Source organism: Macrosteles quadrilineatus, unplaced genomic scaffold (assembly GCF_028750875.1).
Source record: "Macrosteles quadrilineatus isolate MER2022 unplaced genomic scaffold, UCM_ALF_1.0 Scaffold_3__2_contigs__length_128488019, whole genome shotgun sequence".
In the NCBI taxonomy this organism is placed as follows: Eukaryota; Metazoa; Arthropoda; class Insecta; order Hemiptera; family Cicadellidae; genus Macrosteles; species Macrosteles quadrilineatus.
The window spans coordinates 73,356,703-73,369,491 of NW_026542596.1; the positions used below are offsets into that span (position 1 = coordinate 73,356,703).

Consider the following 12,789-nt stretch of genomic DNA (forward strand, 5'->3'; position numbering starts at 1 on the left):
AAATCCCATCATACCAAGTAACAGGAAGAATTGTATTATAAATTGTGACTTCGCATTTCATGTCTAGTTTTTTTATGGTGATACATCATCGCACCAAAGCGTGTTTTTTTTTTTTTTTTTTTTTTTTTACTGATTAATAGTGCCTAAAGTAATATGAAAAAAACAAAGCCAAAACTTATAGAAATAAAAAAGGAAATAATATTACCTTATTGTTTATTTCATTAGATATTTTCATCCCGACTCTCAATAACTTCATAATGTCGCGTAGTGGATCCAAATATTTTTTTCTCTGATGGTAAAAACTGTCAATTGCATCCCTATTATTAAGTTAGGCTAGTTAATTAATTGCATTGATAAGCTATTGATAAACATACACTTCCCACTTGGACGTTTCGCAAGTTATATAAAAACCCACACGCCTTTTCGAAGTTATATCACTTTCCATATCATCTTATTATTTCTTGATGCCGACGACAGTGGCATTTTTACAGGAGATGTAATGCACAGTGTACCCAAATAACTATTATGAAATGAGGACGCAATTGAGACGTATTTAAAAACTAAATGAGAATAGAATCTGATTGAAATGCTTTATGTAGGCCTAGCTTTTTTACTGAACAATAATAGTCTGCTATTTTAGTCAGAGCCAATTATTAAAAAGGTCAAGGACAAATACGTCCAGTATCGAACCATCAAAAAGCTACTGACTTTCCCAGAATCGAACCGACGACATTCAGATTGCTAAGCGAGTACTATTTATCATTTCCATTTCTCACTTACCATGTTATACACTGTATTTTTGTTGATTCCATAAGTCAAAGGCTTTTGCGGGCTTGAATAAAAACTTCTTTGTAACAATTTTTTTATATTTACTGAATTACGTCTTACAGACCAATAGCTTACAGTTAGGTAGGAACATCTAATAACATGTTTAAGGCGACAGATTAAAAACTTACTTCGAAAACCCATTCATTAAAAATACTTAACGATTTTGAATCTATATTCTAAATTTGAAAATGTCAGCCATCATATGCCAATTTTTAAGATGCTTCTTTGATATTCGTACATCTTAGAACTATAATACAGAAGAACACAGCCTCTTTAACATTGTTTGAGGCATCCTTTAGCAATGTTAAAGATGCATAGAAGCATCATTGCAGCGTCCTTGACCGCGGGGTCGTCTCAGACCAGACTCCAGTACAGTCCCACCGCGGCTGCTGGGAGGAGCGCCCCTGAGGCTAGGAGAGGACGGCCGTTGCACCCGTCGTAGTCACAAACTCCGCAGAACTCCAGAGTGACGTCAGCTGTGGTGACCAGCTTGACGGCGTCACAAGGGTTGAAACTCTCCAGCTGATGGACCGAACATCCTCTCCCGGTCACTCGCTCTCCTAGAACTGACATGAAGTGTAAGAGTTGAGAATAGTTGAGTAATCAAGATATTAATTATCATTTTGAGTTTTAGTTGTGAGAGTTTTTACAAATAATGCTCTTGCGTTAGAGACCTATCTGTTTGATTTCTTGGTGGATAAATAGATTAAGGGAGCTTCGCACCACTGGGCCATGGCATTGACGGGGCATAAACCTGGGCTTCATAACTGAATTCACAACCAACCACTAAGTCAGATACACTAAAATAAAAAACCTCAACACACAACAGATATTTGTCTAAATTTTCAAATGTTTGTGGAACCAAACCTATACAAATGACTTACTTCAAGACACTATAAACTCTGGGTCAACTCTTTGACACCCAATTATCTTGGTACCAACATTGGATTTCTCGCCTTATTTCAACTTATAACATAATCTAAGGTTATACTAACATACGAGAACTCGTACCATTGATTATCAGGGTGTACGTATAACATTCAGTGTAAGAACGCCTGCTGTAATTGTCTGAGAAGGTACGTAACGATTCAAGTGGCTGAAGGCGAATACTAAAATATTCGGCGTGCTTGTATTCAAAAGTCAATTCTACCACCTATCTCTATCCCTCTATCCAACCTTGAAGATCTATAGACTGTATGATGGAACCTAGAACAGCCCCAGGAGGCTCATCAGACACTGTAAATTCACAATCTCGATCACAGTCTGTATGATGGAACCTGTCTCCTAAACCTACTAGGGCTGTTCTGGGACTTTCCTTTTCAGTCTCCTTAACCAATTCTTGCGTCTTATTTCATGCTGGAAGGTTGCTCACCAATGAGGTCTATCTTCTGACAGGACGCGGGTATCGGCCCATCCTGCGGTGCCTCCACGGAGGGTGCCTGAGCCAGCACGTCGGTCGGGTCCCTGGCTGGAGCCTGCCCCAGCTTCGTCATCAGGTTGGCCACCGTCTCCAGCGCTGCCCTCACCGTGTTGTCGTACTCGCAGTCTACCGTGTCCATGGGCGCGGAGGAGGTAGAGTTGCCGACGAAGGGGTCCAAACACCGAGCGTCCTGCTTGGAGTTACACACGTAGCATCTGATACCGTCCCCTGTGGCAGAGTGTTGTGTAAGGGTGTAAAATGAATACATTCACCGTTGCAAAATACTACAGTACTCACATGTAAAAATGTTTTTTTTTAATTTCACCAAAGGATGAAAAGTAATATAGGCTACTGTATAAATAAATTTGAAACGGGGGTGTTTTGGCATCTGGACACCTCAAAACGAAAAAGTAAATCGGTCCCGAGTCCAGTTATGGCCATGAGACCTACGGTAGCTCATTTCTTATATGGGAAATTCAATAAAGGGCTAAAAAGTTTAATAAGGGAGCTGCTCCCAAAATTAAAAGGAAATTAAAAAGGAGCATAGACACTACTCCTTTAATCTATGTTATTAAGTTATTTAATCTATGTTATTAAGTTATTTAATCTATGTTATTAAGTTATTTAATCTATGTTATTAATATTTTACTAAAAAGCACACTTTTTTACCCCCCCTGTAACAGCAAGCCTATGTACTCATCAAACCTAATGTTAATTAAATACATTTAATTGAACATCAATTCAGGCAACTGGAAATTCACATAGTCAGCAGGTTTGCTGCGGTGGGGGTATTTTACATTTTTGAGCTGCCTCCAACCATCGACTATTGGATACTGAAGTTATTTTCGTCATACTGCAGCAAAAACTGCCGTTTTTAATGCAGGCGTTGCGGGTCTAAAGTAGCATTTTTACTCTCTAGTAAAATCCATTTTTAGTCTTTAGGGAGTATAAAAATCAGCTGTGATTTACCAAGGCCACACTAAAAAACTAAAAAAGGTTTTTTAGTGTGGCCATGGATCTACCAAAAACGGAGCGACATGTTTTTCAAAACTGCATCCATGTTTCATACTTCCCGATGTTTGAAAGTGCAGTTTGCCTCAAGGGAAGGGTTGATTTACGAAAAACAAAGGACGGCGACAACTCGTCGTCTTTTGTCATGTTTTGCGTTGTCAGCTGTTTTGAATTTTCCACGAAAACTCCCGTATTTAAGCTCTATCGCAAATTACTTAGGACCATTAAATTGTGGGATGGTTTCAAACAAAAATAGTTATGAAAATCTATTCCATACTAAATATGAAATGTAAATATTATAATGCAATTTATGAAATGGATCTTGTAACAAAGTGTGGTACCTATTTTAAGTTTTGTAAATATAATATTTCTCATGGTATAGGGAATTTAAGTGTACAGTGATGTAGGCCGTTTAAGCTTGTTTTTTAAATTTTATTATGGTTGACATTGTTGTTAAAAAAACTTGTATTATTGGGGTCGACTGAAATGAAAAGATACATAAACTTTCATCGGTTATAATTTTTATGGGTTCTTTGCGTTAGTTTGTTATTTATGAGCATATATAATATATTGATAAACTTTTAATACACATTTTACAGCTTTAGGTGGATTCACATATTTACTTGAAGTATATAGTATAGCATTTACAGTATGTTTATTTTTGAGAGTTTTAAAAGTGATAATTTTAAACGTACAACACAACTTTTGGTATTTAGAAAATATATTATTCTTCTGTAAGTTTTTTAACAAACATTTCAGAAAGTTTAAAAATACAAAATACATTTTAAGGAGGTTTTATTCAGTTTGCCGATTTTTAGAAATATATAGACACAGATATAAGAATGAAAAATAATCAGACAACGAAAACCCTTACATGAAACGTTTCAATAAGACCCACTTTCTGTGAAACCGATTTTGTATTATAAATAGCTAATATAGGCTACTACTGCTTGATTTCTTGTGATAAAATGCATGTGCTATTATTAGATTCTCGATAGTTACAACCTTTACGTAAATAGTTGAAAGTCTACAAAAATCTCATTGTTATTCGTTTGCTTGACTAAAAGTAAAAAAAATAATTTATAAATAAAAATACTTTTTAAAAATAACACGTTTTTAAACGCACTAAAAAGTATAAAATAATTTATAAAATGTTGAGAGAATTAATACTTGTAAGATTTCAAACTAAAAACGTGGGGCGCATGCTGATTTACAATTAACTTCACCTATTGAACTATTATGATCTATTGCATGCGCCCCACGTTTTTCGTTTTAAATCCTACAAGTATTTATTCTCTCAACATTTTATAAATTATTTTATACTTTTTAGTGCGTATAAAAACGTGTTATTTTTAAAAAGTATTTTTATTTATAAATTATTATCTAGTTTTAGCGAATTTCCCATATAGGGAATAAGCTATTACCGTAGTACTCATGGTAAGACCTGGACGCGGGACCGATTTTTTTTTCGTTTTGAGGTCCCTAGAGGCCAAAAACACCATCCGTTTAAATTCATATATATATATATATTTATATATTGATATATATAATATGTGTGTGTCCGTTAGCACGATAACTCGAGCAAAAATGATCCGATTTTGATGAAATTTGGTACAAACGTGTAAACCTACGTTTATTCGAACGAGTTCGCGATCCAGCATGATCGGACCATGGGAACGGGGGTTTACGGGGGGTTTTATGGGGTAAAAATAGGTTTTTCCCATTTTTGACCCCAAAAACATAAAATTTAGCAATTTCTTTCCAAACCATTTTGTAGAGCTTAAAAAAACAAATAATTTAGTATATTGAAGCGTTATTATGCGCCTAATGGTTACGGAGAAAATTAAAAAAAATTGTAAATTTAAAATTCCCATGTTATTCTTATGGAGAATAAGTAAACTGTTGTAGTTTGCTTGTTTATGAACATATTTTGATCAAATTTGGAAAATGTTTTTATTTCCTACTAACTACTAACATTTTACAAAAAAAAAAAAAAAAACAGTTTTACCCTCCCTGATGCAGCAAACCTAAGTACTTGCTAAACTAATTCTATTTAAATCGGGAAATGTTATATTTTTAAGTAGACATTTCACTATTTCAGTGTAAATCCAATCAGTCAAATGGAAATTCGCTTAGTCTGCAGGTTTGCTGCGGCGGGGGTATTTAGTCTTTAATGTGTAAATATGTTAAATCTATTTTATATAGCCTCTTAATGCATAACCAAAACCCAACACCTTATTATCTGTAATCAGATGTTTTATCTTTACTTTGAAATATTGTTTTATATTTTTAGAATATCTCGGGAGCAGAACCTGCACCTCTTCTAACTTAAAATTTAAGTATTTACAGCGGACTTAAATTAATTTATATGTTTACACATTCTTTTAAAATGTAAACATGGAAAATTTGGAAGCCAAAGGGGCGTAGCCCAAGGGAAATATGATAAATTAAAATTAAATTATATAATATTGTATTGCCATCCATTTTTGAGCTATGTTTCAAGTTTCAAGCCTGTAGCTCATCGGAAACTTCGTTTAAAATTTATATCAAAATTTGTAGGAAAGCGAGCTAATAAAAACAAGCCCTTGGGGCGTAGTCCAAGGGAAATATGAAAATTAAATTATATAATATTGAATTGTCATCCATTTATGAGCTATGTTTCAAATTTCAAGTCTCTAGCTCATCGGGAAGTATCCAAATTTGCAAGAAAGCGATTTAATAAAAACAAGCCCATGGGGCGTAGCCCAAGGGAAATATGAAAATTAAATGATATAATATTGCATTGTCTTCCATTTGTGAGCTATGTTTCAAGTTTCAAGTCTCTAGCTCGTCGGGAAGTTAGTATAAAATTGATTTCAAAATTTGTACCGGATAAGAAAGCGAGCTAATAAAAACGTTTTAAAATTTGGGTGCTAACTGGATGCTGGTGTTAACGCACAGCGGCGCGGAGGTCGGATACGAAGCAATAAACTTTAGTACTAAATGTTATGTGTTATTATGCACATCTTTTATATACGTAATATCATAGTTTCCTCTGTTACATCCCTTTTTCAGCGATCCTACTTAACAGGTTTTCTTGATTGATGAGTCATTTTAAATTTCGAACTATGTTAGGTAACACGTATAATGTCTCTATGTCTCTTTCTTTATGTAACTAAAACTACGTGATATGAAGATAGAAGACCACCCTGAATATAACCAACAAGCTTACGAAATTCACATACGGGGAATACAAACCTTCAGTTCAAAAATGAAGACCAAAAAAGGCAATTAATACAATGCAAGTTGTAGGACACTTGGATAACACAAAAAATACTGATGGCACTTGAATATTTTGTAACTTAAACAATGTAATGCAGTGTTAACCCAAAATTACTTGGCAAATAAACATAGTGATTACCTATATAATGCTATGTTTGATAACTCATGTTTATAGTTGCCCAACAACTTTACTGATTTCAATTGAATTAAAAATGAATTGTTTATCTCCAAAAACCACACTGCGACTTTTACTTGTTAAACACTGGACAGAAATGAAAAACAAGTCACATACTCTATGGTAATAGTAAGCTATGTTAGACAACTTATGTTTATATCTACCTAGAGACACCGCTGATAGTAGTCCCAGGACCAGCAGAGTCGCTGAGCCTACGTTCATGTTGACTGTCTGTAGAAACCTCACTCCATCGCGACCCCCCACACACCCACACCCTCTTAAAATCATCCCTCCCACCCCCATTGATCTATCCTCTCACTTAATCACAGTTCACGGAAAATTTGAATTACACTTTGAATAAAATACAAATTTATTATTTAATAACAGTACCATATGTAAAATGTAAAATATAAATAGGGTACCTCACATTTAAGTAAACCTTGAATGTACCGTACTGTATTTTAATTAAAGAAAAAATACAACTTACATAATATTGAAGTAATTGGTTTATTTATTCAATTAAGGGGACCATTCCAAGTTTTTATATACATTTTGGAAAAGATTGAAATTGGACAGAAACATGCTAAAACAAATGTTATTGAACATTTCAATATCAATCTTAAGGAATCATTTATACTCTTTCTAACTGATCAATAATTGTTTTATTATTATTATATAAATTATTTTGTAGTTTTAATTAGTAAACTCTTTTCCGTTTAGCCTCAACTGTTGTTTGTTCTTTGCCAGCTGCTTTGAGCATGAATCCTGATAATGAAGTTGAGAAAACAGGTTACCAACATATAAGCTTTGTGTTAATAGTGCCTTACATGTGTCATATGCAACTAGGATGACCCTTAGAGGGGGGTTACACTGGGGGGGGGGGATGGAATACCTCCCAGGGAAGGAGGGGGGTACTAAAATTTGTGAAAATTAGACCTGTAAACTGGTGTTTTCAGGCTATTTAGAGACATCTTACAAAGTTGTTTTTTTATCACATTTATAAGGTCAAAGGGGTAGGTTTAAACCCAAACCCCCTCCCCTCGGATATGACACTGCTTACAGAAATTGTAATTTTGTGTTTAAAAAATACCCTGTACATGTTAGATTTGTGAGTTATCCATGATTTAAGTCCACCTATTTGAATTGAATAAATAAAATGTATAGTGTACACCAGAACATACAACACATAGGCATATATGTAGGCCTACGTTTAGAAAAATTCGATGGTGGGTAATTCAAGAGAACATTATAACTTGTGATCAATAGCTACAATGCTGTCACTACTGCATGAAGTGAAAAGAAGAAAAATAGGTTGCATTCTTATCACCGCACTAAAAGTTTGATGGAGTCATTGATCAAAGAAAGCATCAAAGAATACACTTTACACCCTTGGGGGTTTATTCATGTCTTTAACTGGAGCATTATCACCCTTAAACTATGAAAAATGTCATATTCTTAAATTTAAACTGATTTTTTAATACAACCTACATGAGGTAATTAGGAATTTATTGTATTGAGGACCAACTGAGTTTTTTATGCTTATAGTTTAATTAAATTAATCTTTAAACTAAACTTTAATTGAATCTGATTACACGATACTGTATTGGCTTACAATTTACACTCTTTCAACGATTAGCTATTCAGAATTTCCCATATAGGGAATAATAAGGCAACAATGTGTTTCATGGTATGACCTAGCCCTGGGTTTTTGAGGTCCCCAGAGGCCAAAAAATCTTCCTTTTGAATTCATATACATATATGTAGTAGCCCACTTACATTTAAGATTTTCTTTTGACTAGCGGGCCATCCCTCTGAAGAGGTAGTTTAACTCAACTGAATAATGTGTTAAAATGATTTTAATGCCCAGTAACTTTGTACAAAGTTTTGTAGCTAGCCCAGGACTCTTTTTCCATCCTGTATATTTATATAAGTCCGTGAGCACGATAAAACAAGAAAAGTCATCCGATATTGATTGAATTTGGTAGACATGTAAACCCACGTTTATTTGTAGAAGTTCCTGAACCAGCATGATCGGACTATGGAAACAGGGTTTTATGGGGTTAATGGGATAAAAATGGGGTTTTCCCACTTTTGATCCTCAAAACATAGAACTTTGCAATTTCTTTCTAAAAAAAAATTGTAGAGCTTAGAAACCATATAATTTAGTATATTTCAGTTTATTGAACTGGAAAATGGTTATGAAGAAAAGTTAAAACATAAACTCTTGTTTTATTATACATATTTTTGTCGATAGAACTGATTTAATAGTGTAGTTTTTATATGGCAATATTCTATCATCATGTTAGCTTTCTTTCTTCATTAGCTTACTTACCTGATATTTGATATTTTAAATAGGTTCATTTTGTTGTAAACCAATTACCAGAACTATTTTTTGGACTTACCAAACGTCTTGTGTTTCAAAAACCAAGTACCTTTCTGATACATTTAATTGCAGCAAAAATATTACAAATCCAACAGTTTTTTACAGAATCTTAGTTGTAATTCTAATCTGTTATTATGCAGAGTAATCTTACCATTCATTAGTATACAACTTTTAATAATTACTAGAGCTCGCCCCGTGGCCGAAAACTTGACCAACAGTATGTGTTGTGCAAACTTTTCTATTTTCACCTTGCGCTGTAAATAAAACATGTGATTGTAATTTCTTCCATTTGTTTTGATTTTATGTTTATATTTTTTTGTAGTTATTTTATCAATCAACATGTCAGCCCATAAGGCCCATGTTAATTTGCTTATTTTTTAGCCTATTTTAATTTAAAAATTGATTCTGCACATCTACAGGTAAATATCGTTCTAAAAATATGCGTAGATTTTTCCTGCAATGCACGGGAGTTAAAAAAAAGGTTTTCAATAAACATGCTTGTCTATATAGAATTTGCCTCATGTCTCCATAAGAAAATTTGAATTTACAGTTTTGACCTACTTAAAATAAATATTCTCAAAATACAAATAAAACCTGGACATAGGACTGATAACCTTTCTTTTGGTACATCCCGGTAATGCGGTCCAGTAGTATGGTAAGGCTAGCTGTCATAAGTTTTGAAAAAGTTTTTTTAAATATATAAGATAAACTACATTCCCTTCTAATAAAGAACATTAGTTGAAGTTAACAATTGTGTGTACTTAGTCTTGTCCTTGTCATGATGTGGAGATACAATAATGTACCTAAGTTGAAGATACAATTCAATTGTATTGATCTCAAATGTCTTGCGTGTGTTATTCACCTCTGGATCATCTAGTGGTTAATAATTCACTGGTTGGAGTGACACGGCATTCTTTAAACATTTACGGAACACTTGTTCCAGAGTTTTCCGTGTCCACTAATTACGGCTTACTTGGAGGATACGCCTAACGTCATAACATAATATAGAATTGATTTACATAAGCATACCCTACTATAAAATTCTATAGGCAATATGTACCTATTTGAAAAATCCAAAACTAATAAAACCATTTTAAACCGTGTTTACATGAACCCATTTATGGCATGTAGGTAACTTGCCTCAGGTAACTTGAATACATTGGAGGCAGGTAACCTGCCCTGCAACCTGCCCTATGTAATGGCCTCATGTAAATCCGGCTTCAAGCTTAAAAGTCAATTTTAGCGGAAAATTTTTTATCTAATTTTAGAGGTTGGGCAGAGGTTTATGCTTACTTGGGTTCTCAATAACAACCAAATTCGTACAAATACATATTGTTTCCCTCTTACAACACAAACAATATCACTGGCAATTTTGTTTTTGAAAATTATGCCAGGCAAACAGGGTCCACCATTTTGGATGCACTGACTCAATTATTAAAGTTTTTGTAATCCCTGGGGCATATCCTTGGTTATGTTGGTAACAGCGTGATAAATGTTATTCTTCAAATCATTAAGGGTCCTTGGACGATCTTTGTTGACCAATGACTATAGAGATAACACTGCAGAAAGTAACCACGGAGTGCCAAACTGGCCGATGCAGATGCAGAACACCTTGAGAGATGATTCAACCTGAAAAGTGTTAGGCGAAATATTCATTGACCCATGCTTTTAGTGGTGATGTCCTGCTAAAATCACACCTACGTTCTGAGTTTTTGTGGGCTAAAATACCACATGTTGACATGTTAGCCTTTTATTAACTCATCCCGAAAGATGGATATTAACCTTGACGGTAAAGAAAACCATGGAGACTATTAGAATGACCATTTGAAAAACACACCTTAGCTTTGAAAGTCCGTTTAGTCTTTGTCCGAGGCGTTATGGCAACGAAACTATGTTAGACCATGAGCCACCAATATGAAACCCTCCCCCCCCCCCGTGGGAATTTATGACTTATACTTTTTTTTGTTGGTATTACCTACCAGATTAAGAATTCAGTTGTTTGCCTCTTTTAAATTACAGCGTATTCCGGAAAATAAAGAAAAACTGTTAAATTTAAAAACTGTTTTATTTAAATTACATAAGGGTAGCCTGCGTTAATTACTGATGAAATATTTTGTTATGGACTTCTTCAGTATGTATTCAAAGGCTTCAAATGAAATTAAAAAAAGTTAATAAAATACCCCCGCTGCAGCAAACCTGCAGGCAATGCGGATTTCAAATTGGCCTGAATTGATTTTCAATAATTAAATCTATTTAAATAACATTAGATTTAAAGAGTACCTCTAGGAAAGCGATTTTAAGAGATTCTAATTAAATTAGATAAATTTTATTTGAGACATTTTAGACGTAAATTTTACTGGAATGTAAGGTTCCAGTAAAATTAACGTCTAAAACTTCGTTTTCCTCGTATCAAAATCGGATTTGCGGCAATAATTTTATTTTTTTAAATCTCTTTAAAATAATGTGCCAATTGATATGGGTTGCCATTTAAAAAAAATTCAACCCTGTTTGTGGGTGGGGGGGTGAATTTCAAAATATCACCAAAAACAACCTTACATTACCCTAGTAACGTGTATTGAAGCTTGTTTGAATTTATGAATATTTGTGCTGAGACCATTCATTATTTAGCATGTTAACCCATTGTTCCTTATTTTTACCATTAGCTAGGATTTTTTTCCAATCCCGTGGGATCTTGATTTTGGACATCTCATTAAGAACGTTTCTCCAAATCCTCTTCTCTCTTTCAATTTTTTTAATAGTCACATCTAAATAGGTATCCGCAATAAAGTATATCCTGCTGAGTTTCGGAAAACGGCTGAAGGCAATCTGTGCTAGTTCACCAGAGGTTTCTGGAATATTAGTAAGAACCTAAAAGTAAGCCATACCGTCAACTACATACATACATTCTTCAATCTTGAGAGGTTCGTCTATACCCTTGTTCTCCAAAGCATGGAGCAGTTTGGCCTTTTCTGTTTTGGTTGGGCATCCATCGACAGTGGCTGATGCCCATGGTACTGGATCTAATGGGTAGCTTCTCAAGGTTAATATCACGTTCCTGGGACAGCAGTAAAACTTCAGAAAAATATTTCTTACTGCTCTTATCTCAACTAATCTGTTTGCATGCAGCTTTCCCTAGATTATCTACATTGAGTGAATTGTCTTCCACCGATTCGGGTACAGGTCTTCCAGCTGATAAACAGACCATCTAGGAATTCTGATCACGGTTTTCAACTTCAAGCAGAATAATGCATTGTTCAAAAGCATCAAGTACAGGACTTGCAAAATACTTTGCTCACTTTGTTTCATTTCATTTGCTTGCATGTCACTGAGAACAATCTGATGACTTCACCATACTTGCATTTTAAAATTCTAACTTGCTGTGGGCCCGTCCTACGCACAGGAATCAACTAATCAAATCAAATCAAACTAAAAAATCTATACTAAAGGACCCATGCTGCACTGCGGCGTTAAAATAAATATCATATCCGAGAAATAATCAAATTGATTATTTTTGATTGTGTAATACAGTATCTTAAACTTAACTGATTCAAACGATCAATAGCTCAAATTAAAGCCTAAAATTGACTGATTATTTTGAATCTAAAACATATAAAAAAACGTAAACAATACTGGAGCTATTGATATTCAATCATAGAAAAACCTTATAATTTTTTTTATGTTGGATGTTCACCTTGCGCTTGCTTGAAAACC

General features: G+C 34.2%; 1 protein-coding gene across 1 annotated transcript; it reads right to left on the reverse strand.

The window, feature by feature from the left end:
- Positions 1-904: 904 nt before the first annotated feature.
- LOC128990802 (uncharacterized) lies at positions 905-6,949 on the reverse strand. Its single transcript, XM_054413386.1, has 3 exons — positions 6,860-6,949; positions 2,201-2,476; positions 905-1,394 (listed from the first exon to the last, which is right to left on the reverse strand). Exons 1-3 carry the CDS (start codon positions 6,915-6,917, stop codon positions 1,183-1,185), a joined length of 546 nt encoding a protein of 181 aa, XP_054269361.1. The 5' UTR covers positions 6,918-6,949; the 3' UTR covers positions 905-1,182.
- Positions 6,950-12,789: the final 5,840 nt, after the last annotated feature.

Excerpts from the sequence above, each read along its gene's own strand:
- LOC128990802 (XM_054413386.1), bottom strand. The coding sequence starts at position 6,917 with ATGAACGTAGGCTCAGCGACTCTGCTGGTCCTGGGACTACTATCAGCG. Across the intron at positions 2,477-6,859 it reads ACTATCAGCGGTGTCTCTAG|GGGACGGTATCAGATGCTAC; the intron begins GTAGATATAAAC and ends ACTCTGCCACAG. Across the intron at positions 1,395-2,200 it reads TCAGAAGATAGACCTCATTG|TTCTAGGAGAGCGAGTGACC; the intron begins GTGAGCAACCTT and ends ACTTCATGTCAG.